The sequence below is a fragment of the Anguilla anguilla genome, chromosome 10 (genome assembly GCF_013347855.1).
Source record: "Anguilla anguilla isolate fAngAng1 chromosome 10, fAngAng1.pri, whole genome shotgun sequence".
NCBI classification, from domain to species: Eukaryota; Metazoa; Chordata; class Actinopteri; order Anguilliformes; family Anguillidae; genus Anguilla; species Anguilla anguilla.
The window spans coordinates 18,830,149-18,847,105 of record NC_049210.1 but is presented as its reverse complement, the minus strand read 5'-3'; the positions used below and the strand labels follow the sequence as shown (position 1 = coordinate 18,847,105).

The 16,957-nt window shown below is 42.1% G+C and overlaps 1 protein-coding gene across 1 annotated transcript; it reads right to left on the bottom strand.

Moving 5' to 3' along the window:
• Window positions 1–16,331, bottom strand: LOC118206207 (TNF receptor-associated factor 2-like). The gene is made up of 12 exons (XM_035378556.1): window positions 15,639–16,331; window positions 14,658–14,868; window positions 14,342–14,420; window positions 13,594–13,692; window positions 13,000–13,161; window positions 12,098–12,172; window positions 11,515–11,589; window positions 11,091–11,228; window positions 10,006–10,371; window positions 6,292–6,469; window positions 5,482–5,630; window positions 1–4,724 (listed from the first exon to the last, which is right to left on the bottom strand). The coding sequence occupies exons 2-12, from the start codon at window positions 14,843–14,845 to the stop codon at window positions 4,506–4,508; spliced, it is 1,728 nt and encodes a 575-aa protein (XP_035234447.1). The 5' UTR covers window positions 14,846–14,868; window positions 15,639–16,331; the 3' UTR covers window positions 1–4,505.
• Between the last annotated feature and the right edge of the window lie 626 nt (window positions 16,332–16,957).

Below are 16,957 nucleotides of genomic sequence, written 5' to 3'. Positions count from 1 at the left end.
TTAGTTTCAGTTAATACTATTTATTGAAATACACAAGAGCCATGCATCAATCTGAACTAAATTTAAGTCTGAATTAGATACATTCAAAGTGTATACAACTGTGAAGGTTTTACTAATGATACATTCAGTCAAGATTAACAGCCAAAATGACTGAAAGCAGAACACAGCAAATTAGCAACTTCAACACAATCACTGCTAATCAATAAGAACCCATTTGAATCAAGCAGCACAAAGACAAAAGATAGCTAAACGGGGTAGGGATTGATTCACTGACATAAAGAACATACAACATGGAACAAATTCACAGGTAAAACATGGTGGACACAGCTGCTAGTCTGAACTCAGTTCAGAAGACCGTAAGCTTAGATCGTTCTAAAACATGCAGTGCTACATAGCCTATATAAACTGGTGACAAGTGAAACTGAACAAGTTTATGCAAACGCACAATAGTGAAATTGGCATTCCACGCCAGTGACAGTGCTGTCCAGTATAGTATACAACCAAATTTAGACACGTTTTTAAGAACTGAAGTCACTGCATGAAGTTGCTTACAAATGTGTCACCAAACATGTATAAACAAACATTTATGAATGCCATTGGGAGGTTTTAAACAAAATGCAAGATTGAAAAGAAAAAAAAAAACTGGACAGGCACTTTTTAAACTTTTTTAACTGAGAACCTTGTATTTTAAATATAGTAGTTGAATACATTTATCAGAGCAGAATTAAAGGTATTACAGGCAGACGCAGACATGACTTTCTTGCCAGGCCTTATAAGCTTGAAAATTGGGTTGCCTAATTTCACACTGAAGTCCATTCCTTACAACTGCTGACCACCAAGTCTGAGATTCAATCAGAACTCGGACCCATCGACCAATCAGCAACTGAAAACCTGGTGCTTCTATCCAGGCAGGATGGTGTTATAGGTTATGGTAGGACAGCTGTAGTCAAATTGACTGTCCTACCACTGTAAAAAGAGCGGAGTAGGGGTGCGGGTGACGGGTGACCCTAATTACCCAGACCTCCCTTCTGTGGGAGATGTTTTGGGGTGCCAAAGGGTTTGTCGTTACACAAAGCACAAATTACTCAACAGGATGCGCTACCTTGGAGGCCCCGGGCTTGGCGGTTTTCATTTGATTGCAAATTACTTCCCACTATTACACAGTCAAAAGCTTTGAAAGAATCTACAGTTTCTCACTCCACGCTTTACCAATTTTGAAATCACATTTTAAGCACGGCCAGATAATATTCATGGTCTACCCGACACCTGCAAAGACATACGTATCTGCAGTTTGGGCAACATTACTTAACATAATATTTCTTGGCCATTGCAATATAGATTTCTGTATCAATGGGACTCCCCTGGATAGAAAAATCATGAATACAAAATAAAAAGCTGTGATGAATAAGAAACAGATGGTACACACACATGCTAATTGGTTACAATTTAACACTTTTATAATAAAGGGTAAATAATACAGGAACATTCACATTATGAGTTTTGTATGGGGTTTCACAGTTATACACTACACCAAAAATGAATTGGTCATGAGGAAAACAAGCCTGCATCTTCAGGAAATGCTACAATTTTTAAAAGGTGCGCACAAAGCATTTCTGTTCACAGATTATGAAAATGAGCAGTGCCAGCAGGCTATACCTCTCATTACGTACTAAATACAGGCAGCAAATGACTGCCATCTGTTATACAACTAAATAAAACACCAAAATGAGTTAGCATAACTTGTGCGCTCTAAGATTTAGTGTATAAGCATGCTTAACTACTTTTCTTTAAATGTAATTTGAGTATAGTACAATTTACGGCTACTCAGGACACCTTAGCACTGAAACAACAAATCTCATGACGTACAAGACGACAATCAGAATATCACTTGTAAAGACTGGGTTACAATTGTGAATAACACGTAGGCTGAACCAGGCAAACACAAGGACGCAGCCTGTCCTATGGTGCATATCCAATCTGGTTGGTTAAAGAATGGGATTAATAAAAATGCTATGCAGAACTAACACAGTCACAGTATCGCACATTAAATTTAAGCACACTTCTTTTTGATAATACATAAACAATACTGATCATGGACAGACCATTACATGCGGATGCACTTAGTAGCATGTCTTCTGTTTTTTCATGAAATTATTTAGAGGGGTCTTTGAACTATGACCCCTTCTCTGCAGCTTTGAATTTGGGTAGAGTTCAAGCATTACGTTTCTTCACATCATACACGACAATACTGTTTTTACCAATTTTAAGTGAAATGCTTGCTTGAATTCCTCACCAAAGTAATTACAAAGCATCACAGAGGTCGGATTATACGCCCCCTTTGATCTGAAACAATATTTACACAGTTATTTTAGCCATCGTTTGGGCCAAAAACGACCAACACGCAGAAATACTTTATTGAAAAAAAATCTATACCTCATCGAACGATCAAACTATTTTAGATGGATCCTTGTGGATTTTGCTAATCCTTTCGAGTGCGTGAGCCGTACGATGAACGATTTCGTAAAAACAACACGGAAGAAAAGAATGAGGTCACTTCCTGTTCTTTCAAGAGGGCCTTTTGTGTGGGATTGCTGCTGCGGCCAAATAAACCCAAACCTGTTTTTAAACCAGCGCATAATAGTACCAATATCATTAATTAATAGAATCTATCATAACTGAATAGACATAGCATTAATAATTATCAAATACAGCATTATATACTGACAGAATACGGCAGTTGTTAAAAGTGCATAGGCTTTATCGTTATATTACACATACGCATCTGCTTACGTTTAATCAAAATAAGCAATACAGCACAGTCACCTTAAAAAGCGCCATACAGTCAGTGTGCTTATAAGCTTCCCAGTTCTCAAAGGAAAAGGAAATGAAATATGTTTAGCTTCGCTAATAATCTGCTATTTTTCCACAAGAGAAACTTCCCATGCACAGAGAGTTTCAATATGTAATCACGGCTGATTTAAAGACAGGCTGGATCGAACGCGACCTTCGGTGTCGGCCTAACAGACGAAGGCCTTTCCTTCTGGAAGTATTCACCGGCAAACAAGAGAACACACACCGAGATCGAGAACCTGCTCTGCACATCCGGGGAACCGGAGAAGCCTTGTAACGCGTCATGATTGCAGCTATAACACGGCTTTATGAAACCTTTTTTTTTAAGGCCTAAATCACTAAAATCCGGAACTTTCTGAGGCCTTTATCCACAGGCCATCTCCACCACAAAGAAGTGGCGCTGTACACGTAGCCTATTAGCCAAGGGCCAATTCTAGTGTCGCGGTCACGCTATCGATAGCGAAGGGGCTTATTCGTCGACAGGGCTCGATCGCTCTCGGCGATTCAGTGTTTTCACTGGAAAAAACGAACAATGATCTGTCTCTAACTTGAGTGTATCTTCCACAGATCCAACATGCAGACTAACATCGCAAAAAGGGGAGACCTTAAAAAACGGACTACCAGACACTTCACACACCACAACAAGGCCGCAATAAATCCAAATACTGTACTTTGATTCGTGGAATTCAAAGCAATGTCCACCACTACAAATAATTACCAAATGAAAAAACACAGGATTTGAGATCAGAGGCACGCACAGCCCAAAAAGGGGGGGGGGGGGGGGGAACGCGAGAAGACTTTGAGTTGCACACCGTCTGAGAAACCCCAGGCATCGCAAAATAGCGGGGATTAATCGCGAAAAAGGTCAAATAAACGCGCGTCGTCTTATTGTTATAACTCCACGTCTGTCTATGCAAATTCACTCAAAATTAAGTTAGCGCACACAAATGACCAAGCGGCAGGTTATTCCACGGGAGCAAGGGCCCAAAAGCATGAGAACACACCAAGCGGCGAGCGTACTGAAGTCTCACTCCTATTTACTGCGAAGACCGCAGCAACAGCTGCGTATACTGCAGGCGAGGCTAACTGAACTACGGCACAACTACAAACACAGCCTACCCCACTGACAAGAGAGGAACAGACATTTTCCACCATGAAAACAGTATTTTACAAGCCTCTAGCACGTCTGACTTGTCTTCCCACAAAGGTTTTACTCGGAAGGTCAGACCTTCACGTCACGTTTCTTTGTGGAACGTTCTAGAGCACAAGAAGTGCACAAAAAACTGTGTAGTTCTGAAGCAAATGAAAAATACAGATTGGTAAGCAGCTATGTACTACATACAAAGTCTACCTGCTTCTGATGGATAATTCAAAGCGGCACAACCTCCCTGCGTTATTAACGGCACCACACCGCCTCCTGCTGGTGAGCCGAAGCAAAGCGACAGCGGCCACGGAAGCGTCATGACACGCAGCGAACACTTAAGAGCGGCTTGCGTCGCGCGGCCGTGATGGGGCGGGGCCTTCGCCACACGCGTCAGGCGCCCCGCGCGACTTCTCGGGCGAGGCGGCCGAGAGCGAGCGCTGCGCGGCGGGCGAGGGCGGTCCGGCGCGCGCGGACAAGGGGGATGGGGGGGTGGGGGGGGTGGTTCTAGCGGCTACAGGCCCGTCAGGTCCACGATGGCCTTGATGAAGATGGTGTCGTCGCGGATGTAGGAGTTCTTGGAGTCCAGCTTGGAGAGCGGGCAGAAGAGCGGGCAGCCGCTGGCGATGTTCATCTCGCTCACGGGTCGCTGGAACGAGGAGGAGGTGACGTCGGGCCGGAAGGCGTCGATGACGTGCTCGCGGTTGTTCTGGTCCAGCAGCATCAGCGTTACCTAAGGGAGGACGGATTGGCTCATTTTTTTAATCGCGCTGATAGCGGCTTCTCGCTACAACGCACACTATCGCTTGTTCTGGGTTTTTTGGACGCCAGTTTTGGACAAAGGCCTTTGAAACAAGTACTCAAGTACTGTCAGCAGTCCGTTTGGTGTTAAAAGTTGCTGCTAAAGCAAAACTAAAAGTACTACCACCCACCACCACCACCATCTTTAAGCGGTCACAGCTGTTTTCCATTGCATCAGTTAGAACTATTTCTCCCAAATAGTACCTGAATCTGCCAGGACTACAATAATAAATGTTTGTCAGTTCAGCTTCGTGTTTAACATTTTAGTCCAATTGACAAAATGTCTTTTTAAATACTTTTAAATCAAAGCCAAATGTCTTGGTCAGCATTTCCCATTGTGCAATAATAAACCCGTTGGGATTCCTTAAATCGGTTTTAACCAACTCTGTTCACTCCAACCCTAACAAAGCACAGCGCATTTAACAGCTAGGGATCTTTGTTGAGAAGCTAATTCGTAGAATCAGGTGTGCCAATTTGGGGTTGAAATGAAAACCTACAGGACAGTAGATCTCCAGGAACAGGGTCGGCTACCACTGCCTAAAATCGTTCAAGATATTCACGCCCAATGGTGGGTCCGGTTTGTCATTATTTACAGCACGTAAATTTTGAGGCCTTATTCTACACATACCTTCACCTAGCAGGCGGCCGCCCCCCTGAACCTGTAAACATCATCCTGCCGTGGAACTCACCTTCTGGTTAAAGGGCCACTTGAGCAGAGCATCGCTCAGTCCCCGCATCACCACGAAGAACAGGGACAGGTGACTGCCACGCCCTGTCCCGTCCCCATTCAGGTAAATCCGCAGGCACATCTTGTAGCCATATTTACTGGTGTAAAATGCTGAAGAGAAGAGGGAACCATTACAGTAAAAAAAAAAAAAAAAGAAAAAAGACAAGGACTATCCTGATGGCATCCATTGTATTTACAGCAGGGCTGCCTGAACCTGTTCCTGGTGATCTACTGCCCTGTAGGTTTTCATTTCAACCCGAATATAGCACACCCCATTCTACTAATTAGCAGCTCAATGAGATGTCCAGCTGTTGAATGAGGTGCGCTTGGCCTTAGAGAGAAAGCCTACGGGACGGTAGATCTCCAGGAACGGGGTTGGGCAGCCCTGATTTACAGTAATAATAATACTAGGATTGTTGGTATTATTATTTATAATACAGCTATCAGGACCAAAGAAATAATTGGTAAATGGACTGCATTTATATAGCGTTTTTTCCAACAACTATGGCTATACAAAGTGCTTTACAATTAATGACTCTGATTCACCAATTCCCACATCAATAGCAAAAGGCAGCCATGGAAGGCACAAAGCAGCTCGCCAGGCGCGATTAGGGGTTAGGCGTCTCGCTCAAGGACACGTCGACACTTGCCAGAGATTGAACCGGCAACTCCAAATGGCAGAGGACTGTTCTACATCCCTGAGCTAACGTCGCCCAACAATAATGACATGTACGCTAAAGGGGCGCTAGCTTGTGCACCGCTAAAGTTTTACCTGGAGAGAACATGGCCGGCGCGCGTCCGGCGATGGCGTCCTGCCTCTTCTTGGTGAAGTCGGAGATCCTCCAGATGAAGACGCCGTCGTAGGTGGCGGCCGACATCTCCCTCATCCTCCCCTCCATCTCCGCGATGGTCAGGTCCTTCAGGCCCACCGTCCTCTCCAGCTGTCGCACCTAAACAGAGGGCTCAGTCTAGTCTTGGTTCTTAAAGGGGAACTAAGGCGGTCTTCGTCAATATCTGCGGCTGACCCGCGTGGGACGAGCTACAAATATTTATGCACAGCAAAGCACTCATAAATTATTGCTTCGGTCCAAGCAAGCATGAATAGTGCAGCGCATTCCGGTAGATTACTGCCATTTTGTGACGACTTTCATTGGATGCATATCTGAATGACTTTTTTGGTAACTGATGTATAGCATGAAGTACACTTCTACACTGTGGGAATGGACACCTGACCATACTCAGGCACCAACCGCTTATCCTCCCTATAAGGTCATGACAAAGCCTCCTTAAGTTCAGAAGCAGTTTGTTGGAGCATTGCTACAGCACCATAACACTCTAGCTTTAGCCCCACGAGCATGGCAATTATAGCAACAGAGACGCACCGAGCCCACTTTAAGATGGAGATCAGCCGACTTAAACTACATTTTCACAAAGAAAATGACTAAAATTTTTTCTGTCAGAAATTTGTCAAATACATTCTGCTACAATTGATGGATGGGTACTGCATTATTCCCTAGTATTCAAAGAATTTTGATACTATGCAAAACTAAATTACACACCGGATCAGGATTATGCTCTTAGTCAAAAGCATTAACATAAAAAGGACAATTGGTAATTGTGAAATATGCAACACCTCAGTAGAAATAACTTGTGGCATGGTGCCAGGTGTGGCAATCATGCTGGGTGGAGAGCGGACACAGTGAGAAAACAAAAGGGAAGTTAACTGGTTCAAAGGTCTCTTAGTTCCCTTCTTAGAACATAAAAGTTAAAAGAAGCAAAGTTCAACTATTTTGAAAGCTAGGGGTTATAAAATGAGCTTGACCGTGAAAGTCTTTCTCTTCCAAAGATACAGAACACGGTGTCCTCGTGAACGGTTTGGACATAAATCATGAGTCACAGCTGTGCGGATTACTAATCAACCCGCCATTGAGGCAGTCGCTGTCTGTGGTCCTGAAGACCTTCCAGGATTTGGGTACAGCAAGAACCTCCAACGGGTTCTCAAAAGGAACAGTGGCTCCCCTCAGTGTTTTTATTCACGTCAGTTGTGCTAACTGGCATAGGGTGGGCAGGGTCAGAACTAGGGATGACCCTAAATATCTTATTGTCAGAATATTTCACTAAATATTAATACCACTGATATATATTAATATGGCTGGGTGTTTTTCACAGAAGTCCCAGTTGTCACAGATTCTGTGATTTTTGCACTTTTTTCCTGGCAGTTCCGCGGCGTTTCCCGTTGTTAGCCATTTCCGTGATTTCCCCCATTTTCTTTTGTGATCTGTGAACAAAGTGTGACAATGTACACAGATTCTGAAACGCAGTGGGATCATGATTCCTGTCCTTGTTAGCCATTGCGATTTGACGTTTGACGGCCCCTGTCAACAGTGGCAATGCCGATCGCCCCTTCCCCTTTATGGTAACGTTGTCAGTGAAAACAGGCACTCCATCAAAGACTCAACCCTTGCAGTGAAGCCTACACTACAACGTGTTGCAACCAAAAAACTTCAAAAGTCTCATATCATACTATTTTTGGGCAATTTTATATCATTCTGCAAGGTCTACCAAATGTGTTTATAAAGTTTAAATGGAAGAAATGTTCCAGTACATTTAAAAATAAATATAAATACAAGTTTTTTATTCGAGCTGAACAGGCTGTTTTGGGAAGCCGTTTCCCTGTTTTTGAGCTCTGCGTTGATTGGTTAAGTGTCCGGAAATGACACGATCACCCCTCCCATCTCCTGCCCACACCCTCTCCAGAAAAGCAAACAAACATTGCTTCTGTAAATCCACCGCCACACCTTTGTAAGCTAAAAAAAATAGCTCAGTGTAGAGCATTGAATCAAATTAAATTGCTTGTCTACTAGTTTCACCAGCTCTCAAAGTGCGCTAATTTCCTAAGTGTGCCCGTGTAAAGCAGGATGAGGTATGACGTTGGTTCTTGCAATAAGGTGCTACGATTGAGGAATGTGCCACTAGGTGCCTGTTAGAGCAGTGAAATGACAGTAGCGATGACAACCAGATTATTGATGAGAAATCAGATCATCAGTGATATTCTTGCAGAGAGTCAATCACCTGACACATCGTAACAAACTTTTTGCTCCATCTGCCGGTTCACACAACGCAGGGGATATAACAGTCCCCTCCACGGGCACCTTCTGAGCTGTAACCCCTGCTCTCTCTGCTACCTTCTTACCTTCTCTGCTTTCCACCTGCCATTTTAAAACTACATAAATGTCATGCTCTATGGGATTAGTGTTAGATAAAGTCTAGATAAAGAGATAAAGCAGGACACGACAGATTGACCATGACCATGACTGGCTGAAGGTAGGGATGCTCCGAAGGATCAGCCACAGAGGACCTGTGATCTCAAATTTTGCCGATCCAAAACATCCAATACCATGACGCAAAAAAAAGTGTGATATCACATGAATAGGTGTGGGAAAGGAGTGCTGAACTCATGTAGCCTACTCCAGTCAAATAATGAGAGCTGTGATTAGGCCACTGCCTCTTAATATTTTCGTCACACTTTAAAAAATTGGAAATTAAATTACGCTCGTAACCCAAACAATTAGATAGCAGACAGTCTTGAAATGGCTTTTTAATCATTTATATTTCAGGAAATTGTGTCAATGCATGCATAAACACCTCCCATTCAAAGAAGTAACTACGTTACATAGAATTATGCGAAAACTGCACCATTAACAGGCAGTTGTGGCAGCACAACTACTGGCTTTCGCAATAGAGCAATAAAACTGCCTCCCCAGCCTGGCTGAAGCAGAACAAGCCAATGTGCACCTTGCACAAGTGCTCACAGCAAACGGCTGTTAACTACAACAGCACATACTGTGAATGAGAACAGGAACAAACTGCCTTCAAAAAACGCAGAGATGCTCATTTTCATCTATATTTGCTGCACTATGCCTAAGGCATTTAGGCAATGTTTTAGCAAGCTTATTCTTGCTTGTCAATAGTTAATACGTTTGATAATAGGGCAGAGTTACGGGAGAGGCTGAAGCCTCTGGTGATTTGTGCAAGTTTTTATTTTTTTTATTTATTTCATAGGGCACACAAATAGCTTAATGCAAGCTATTTCAATGGGAGCCCAGTTATTCTCTTATGCAGCCGAACAAGTACCACGCGTTGTGCAGCCAATTTGGAAAAAGTGTTTATTTAAAGCCTCAGAGCACACAAAAAAACATGCATAACTCCAATCATCATAGAATGCTTCTTGTTTTTTTATTGAGCAAACCTTCATGTAGTCTGTTTTCAATTCAATTCCCAAAGGTATTAGGGACGTGTAGAGTAATTCATCACAGTCGCACTGTAGAACCAGTAACAACAGAGCCCACACTGTTCCGTAGTACTGTAGTGGTATCAGTAAATATCGTTTGCATGGCATCGATATCAGTATCAGTATCGGTGTCAAAGCATCTGCATCGGAGCATCCCTAAATGAAGGGTCACAGGTAATTGCGGAGGGCTGGTACCTTGTTGCTGAGGCTCTCGATCTTGTCCTGGTCCAGGCGGTGCTGGCGGTTGCTGGCGTCCAGCGTGGTGGACGAGCGCTCCACCTCGCGGTTGAGCACGCACACGATGTTCTCGAAGGTGCCCACCTTCAGCTCCAGGTCCTGGCAGCGCCGGCTCAGCTCGGCCACCTTGGTCTTCTCGCCGTGCAGCTGCAGCTCCAGGGCGGCGCCCACCGCGCTGGGCAGCACCGGGGTGAAGGAGGTGGGCAGCGGGGCGGGGCAGGGGGCGGGGGCGGGGCCGCAGGCTCCCTGCGCGGGAGGCGTCTGCGTGCTCAGCTGCCCCAGCTTCACCTCCAGGTCCCGCAGGGACTGGTGCAGCTCGTGCACCTGTTTTCAGTCATTTTCAACACAGACAGTGACAAAAGGTATCGGTAAATACGATAAATGCTAATGACATTAATAACAACTAGAAATACTGCCTCGCGGTTGTATGCCTCCGCCAACCAAGGCAAAAGTGTGTTTTGTGAAGTCACAGTGACCTTGACCTTTGACCACCAAAATCTAATCAGTTCATCCTTGAGTCCAAGTGAACGTTTGTGCCAAATTTGAAAAAATTCCCTCAAGGCATTCCTGAGATATCGCGTTCACGAGAATCGGGACGGATGGATGGACGGAAGGATGGACGGATGGACAACCCAAAAACATAATGCCTCTGGCCACAGCTGCGCTGTCGCGGAGGCATAAAAATAAAATAAAATGTGCCAGAACAATGAATCTAGGAAGGAGCCTCACAAGAAACCTCACTAACTTTAACACAAAAAGATCCTTAACCAGAAAAGAATAATGTTACACACAGTCAGTACAATATTAATACGGTAATAAATTAAGGAACATTTATAATGCTAAGACTTTTTTCCAAGGAGCACCTCCTAAATTGAACATTTTAGCACACTAAAGCATCCTAATTAGTAGATGTTCTCCTAAATTATTTTCCAGTTAGCACATATCAAACTTCAGGAGCAAATGCTCTGAATATCAGGGCACTGTAGAGCCCTGCAATGACACTCAGTGATAGAGAGACACATCAGGGGACCGCGGGAAGAGACCTTGTGGCTGGCCAGCTCCAAGCTCTGGGGCTGCAGGGCCTCCAAGTTCACCTTCAGGCCCATGATGTAGTGCAGCAGCAGGTTCAGGTGCTCGTAGGAGCAGGCGCGCTCGTGGTCGTGGATCTTCTCCTTCTCCACCTCATCGAGAGAAAACACAAAAAGCAAAAAAAAAATTCATAAATATCTGGCTGTGGTCTTGGAAAAAAGGAGGAAGCAGAGGGGTGGAGAATTTCCTTCCGCAGATAGCACAGAGAGGAAATTACACACGCAATATTAATATCAGTTTTGAATAAACTACTGTACTTTGATTCAACTGTGGAGGCTTTGTACCCTCTATGAGCAAACTCATTTCCTATAAACAATAGAAGGATGTAATATTTCATAAGATATACAAAAAGAGTAACGATAAAAGAAGACAACTTACCGACATATCACACCCAACGACATGAAATCTGCACGGAGCTCTAAATTTACTACAGAACTTAATATGGTCTACATACTGCAATGAGGGAAAAAAAAACAACAACAAAAAAGTCATTAACATATCAGCGGCATCACCAGTAAAGCATTCCTCCCAGAATTCTTTGCATCAATGTAGTTGGGCACTCTGATGCAAGCTGCTTAGGTGCAACACAAAGGTCATGCCCTTTTTTTTGGTTCTTAGCCAGATGTATTAAGTTAAACTTTTCTTGCAAAAGAGGGTCTTGGACGACCGCCCCTTTTCTTGACCAGGCTACAACAGTTACACAGATTTCAAGTGAACTCGAGTTCAGACAACCTCATTTTCCAAAGAGCACCTTTTCATTTTTTCCACTGCCGACTTGCCAGCACTCTCATCTATTTTAAATACATCTGGGAAGCTGCCAGTGACCCAAGTCCTTTATTCACTTCATTTTAAGGCAATAATACCAAATGCTTTATTTCTGTCAACCTTGCAATACTTACGAAAGCCCTGCAGCGTTAGGAAACAATTTCATATTGGAATTTATAAAATTCAAAACACTCACCTTCTCTCTGGGAATTTTTTTCTTTGCACAACCTTCACATATCATAGGGTACTTTGGACATATCTCATCATGAGCCTACAAAACAATGTCAAAAATTAATTAAGCATACATACCATTCTTTAAGAAAGCAAAATGGGGGAGCCAATTGAATTAGTGTCTATAAAACCGTCACAAAATGTGAACATTCTAATTTTAACAACTTAAACAGCCAAGTTAAATTATCTGTGTCTAAACCATACACAAACAAGTGTACATTATGTAAGAAGAGAATATCAACTTCTGTTAACATCTGATAAACAATTCAAATAATGTATTACATGATTCCCATTATTTAAATGTAGTTTACCGATATGCCGAATGGCATTGCCCATAATATCTATTAATAGATGTATTATGCATGCGTGTCTATATTTGTTTTTGTTTTTTGTGTCTTAAATCACCACTGTTGCATACACTATAGGCTACATCCATTCAAGAAGCGCTGCAAGTCAAGTGTACTTGCCTGCACACTCCACTAAATATGCTTTTTCACAAGCCAGTGACTACAGACCACAATCATACCAACTGAAGCAGAGGTATGCTTTTAACTGGGGAAAACTGACAGCCTACAAGTTGCTTAGAGCATTGTTGGAAAAAACTGCTGCAGCAATAGCAGGACTGGTCTTGGCTGACTTAAAGCCACCCTTATCCATGGTCTGGAATGTGTAAACTTCAGGTCTTAGTGAAATATAAGGGCCAGCCAATGCTTGTGATAAGTGAATATTCTCACACATTGTTGAACAGTTTCATGTTACGACATTTTTATGATGTTCAGTTACAGGAATGTTTGAACACTAGGGTGTTGCAGTCTACATTGCGGTTTCTGTATGTCATAGCATTCCAAAGCATGCTATATACTTTACCTTTATGTTCTTAAAATGAAATGGCTCTTTGCAGTACTTGCAATTCAGGGTTCGTTCTGGACACTCGCGTTCGTTGTGACGTTCCTGCTCGTTAAATCTTATGAGTTCTTTGCATGACGGGCAGGGGATGATCATGAATTCACATTTGCCTTCGTGGTTCAGCTGTAGAAAGAAACAAAGACATGTTGCTTGATCTATTATCAGGAATGCACAGGGAATAGAAACCAAGACTACGCCATCCAAAACACTGCGGACTTGAAAGGCTTAACTTTTAACATGAATGCCACATTCAAATGTCTACTTGGGACTCGAAATTCAGTTTTCTAATAGCTTAGTCAGAAGCCTTAAAATGACTTTACAAGATTTCTTTCCCACATAAAACTTGGTATGCCTGGCAATTCAAATTTATTAAAAGTTTTGTATGTCCAACAAGAGACTTTCCTCAATTTTTTTCAAAGTTTGTTTTCTTGTTTTCTATTTTTTTACAGAACAACCACAGGAAAAGATATAATTTGCCTGCATATGTCAGATTATGCAACAAATGACACAAATGACTGGAAGAGAGAAATTGGTCAGAGAGGGGTGCCCCCATACCTCGTATTCTTTAATGTTGCCTTTCCAGGTGCATCCTTCGTTGGGACAAACGGCAGCCAGAGCCTCCACTTCTCTCCGGGCTGCATTGTCAGGGAACGCCTGAAAAACACAAGCAGACGGTACTCTCTCAGCTGCTCTCTCAAGGCACATTTATTATGGAAATAAATGTGCCTTGTTATGACCTTGCAAAGAAAATATTCTAAGAATTTCCAAGGACCACAGAATTCCATTCCTCTGCAGATCATTAAGTGTCCAGATCTTTCCTCCCACTGCAAGGCAGTGCGTATCTATTCTTTGTTCTGCGATTACATCAAACTTCTGGCAAACTTGTGATTCTTACCACAGAACAGCTCTGAGAAGTTTTAGTTCAGACCAGGCTGACTAGGAATACTTTGCTTTCCCTGTGTAATTATAGTGCATTACAGCCCTTTGGAAAGGTAAAGCAGGTTAACAGAACAAATACTAATTTTACTTGATACATGCATGGTCCTCATCTGATACATGTAAGCCTAATAAAGAACTTGGAAGAATTTAAACAGTGTCTGGATGCATTTGCGGTCCCTCTTCAGGTGGTGTATTACACATACGCTTTTCTCAATCTGACTGATTGCATATGCTTATTGCCACTGGATGGCAAATTTGGCCCTGGGAGGAACCTGTAAATTTACCATTCGATTGTTTAAAAAATTAAATAAAGAAATAAATAAATACAAATTAAATTTTAAAAAAAAACAATAACTTTACTTACACAGCCTTGCTTTAGAATAGATGTTGGATCTTCAAATATATCTTCCTTAATACAAGCACCACATTTTTGCGGCCCAGAACTGAGAAGAGAAGCACAATAATAGTAATTCGGTTACTATTAGTATTATTTGTACGAACACTGTACTAATACCGTCTACTTTTATTAGTTGTTGACCTTTAATGAGTAGTTACCTACTAAAGTACTTGGTTCAATACGGTCTATAGTAGATAACTAGCTGTACTGCATAATTATGTTAGAATAGCCTACTTAATTATTAGTTAGGGATTAAGTACAATAAACTTAGTTCGCCTCTTACCTAACAGTTTTATTAAAACAATATGAACAAAAACGGTGACCGCATTGGGCTTGAAATGGTCTTCTTAAAATTTTCTGACAACAGTTACACAGGTGTTTATCTTCAAGCTTGTTGGCCAAAATCTTCTTCGGAAATCCGGGTTTGTTGCCTTCCAGTGATGAGGGTGGTGATGGTTCCTGCGCTGCCATTATTTTCCCAACACAAACGTGACCTGCGGAGAGCGCAAATCACTGACATGTTCTGTGCTCTGAACAGACATGTCCAGACATAAAACGGGTTGTGTATGACAATGCACATGTTTGTCGCTTGAATAAGTAAATGAGTCACATCGTTTTAAAAAACGCACGGAGGCAACGTTCATTTGCAATGGATTTCATCATTTCGTTACGTGTCACATGCTGGCTAGTTGGGCAGGCCGATGGGCTAACTTGGGTAACCGAATTTAACCATTGTTTTGTCTACGGGTTCATACCGCCAGCAAGAAAGCCAAGTTAGTGTAGCTCATTTATTGTGATGAGAGAAAGAGATGTATAGTTGGCCAAATACAGCTGGCATATAGCTAACAGATGTCTAGCGAGCTTGTCAGCGTAAGCTAGCTAGCTGCATTCCAGGAACAGTGGCCGCTAGCTAGCTGTTAGCTAACAAGCTAAATAGCAAGATAACATTACCTATGTTGTAAATTCTGCTGGTTAGCTCTCATTTTCTCATTCCCAGGGCACTGCATTCTTTGATATAGGTAACTTGGTTTAATCTGAAGCTAAACGTAGGGACTCATCGAACCAGCTATTGTGGCTGTGGTGTATTATAAATGTGTATGTAGCTAACACCAGCTAGATAATTAGCTAGCTAGGTCTAACATCTGGCTGGCTTGCTAAAGCAACGACCTGTTCTGAAAAACTATGCAGCCACGCCCCTCTATCAATACAACTTGAGAGGTTATTGTCGGAAAAATGTCAGGTAGCTATCAAAAAGGAAACCTACCAGGGTTGGAACGGCGTCATCTGTGCAGAAGGAAAAGAAGACGGACCTTCCCTTTGATAGCGGCGCTAGTCTATGCCACTAGTTTCGATTCATTCCAACGTCGGTTAGCAAGCTAACGTTGCTGATGGTGATGGGTGATACTAGTGTTTACCGAAAAGGTACAGCTCAGCGTCGGACTGGATGTGGCACCTAGCTGCTAGCTTGACGAGACAACACAAAGATGTTAGCTAGAGTGCTAAATAACGTTACCCGAGAAACGTTTGTTAGTTAACGCCTTAACTATCCCTGTGATCTGTCAAGCGTCCGTATACGTTAATAGTTCCCGCTAATAAATGTCTTCCTTCAAAGATGGTGGATAAAATAAAAAACAAAACAAAAGCTTTTGCTTCTTTGCAGTGAACAAACACCGCTATTTCACAGGACCGTTAGCTTGATAGACCTAGCCAACTAGACAGTACTAGCAGTTGCAATTTCTTTGCGTCACTGGAGAAAAAATGTTATTGTGACATTGAAAGTTTAGCTGTTACTTCCGTTTTAGCTAATTTTCGTAACATGCCAACAAGGAAAAAGATAAGTTACTGGAAGAATGACTAATTTCAGCTGCTTGGCCTTCGCTTTATAATCCCCGCGCTGTCAGTATCAACCCGTTTTCTGAGGACTTCCTAGGATTCAATAAGGTGTTAGTCGGGGGAATAGCATTTAATACACAAACCCAAGCACGAGCTCGAGATGCTTTGCCTTTATAATTTAATATATAAACGCACTTATTCTATAACATTTAAATATGGCCCTTTGTTATCATTATGCAAAAGAATATTATTTCCGTAGTGATAATGGAAGACTTTTAACTACATATATCAATGTTATCAATATATTGCATTGACTTATAGACTAGCTGTTATTTGTATTTTAGTATTAATATATAAAAATGTAATGTAAAATGTAGCCTACCAATTATTGTAGTTTTGGTTAACCAAAGCAAATAAAATACCGGCACCCATTATATTTGGATCCCCTTCATATATTCAAATGATTTTTTAAATATGTGTATTAAAGTAATTCAGTGTATTAAAGTATGTTTACAAATGCAGCAATATATTTTAATTATGTAAGACAGGGATCCTCAAATGTTTTTATTTATTTATTCATATTTATTTATTTCTCTGATTGTGAATTGATTTCTCAATTTTACTGATTGGCCAGAGACTCTGTTTTCCTGATGTCCCAGATCTAAATCATTCCCTGGTCAATGAAAACCAACAACATTGCTCGTCACATTTCAGTGTCTTTGGAACAATGTATCATCCATGGACTGAAGC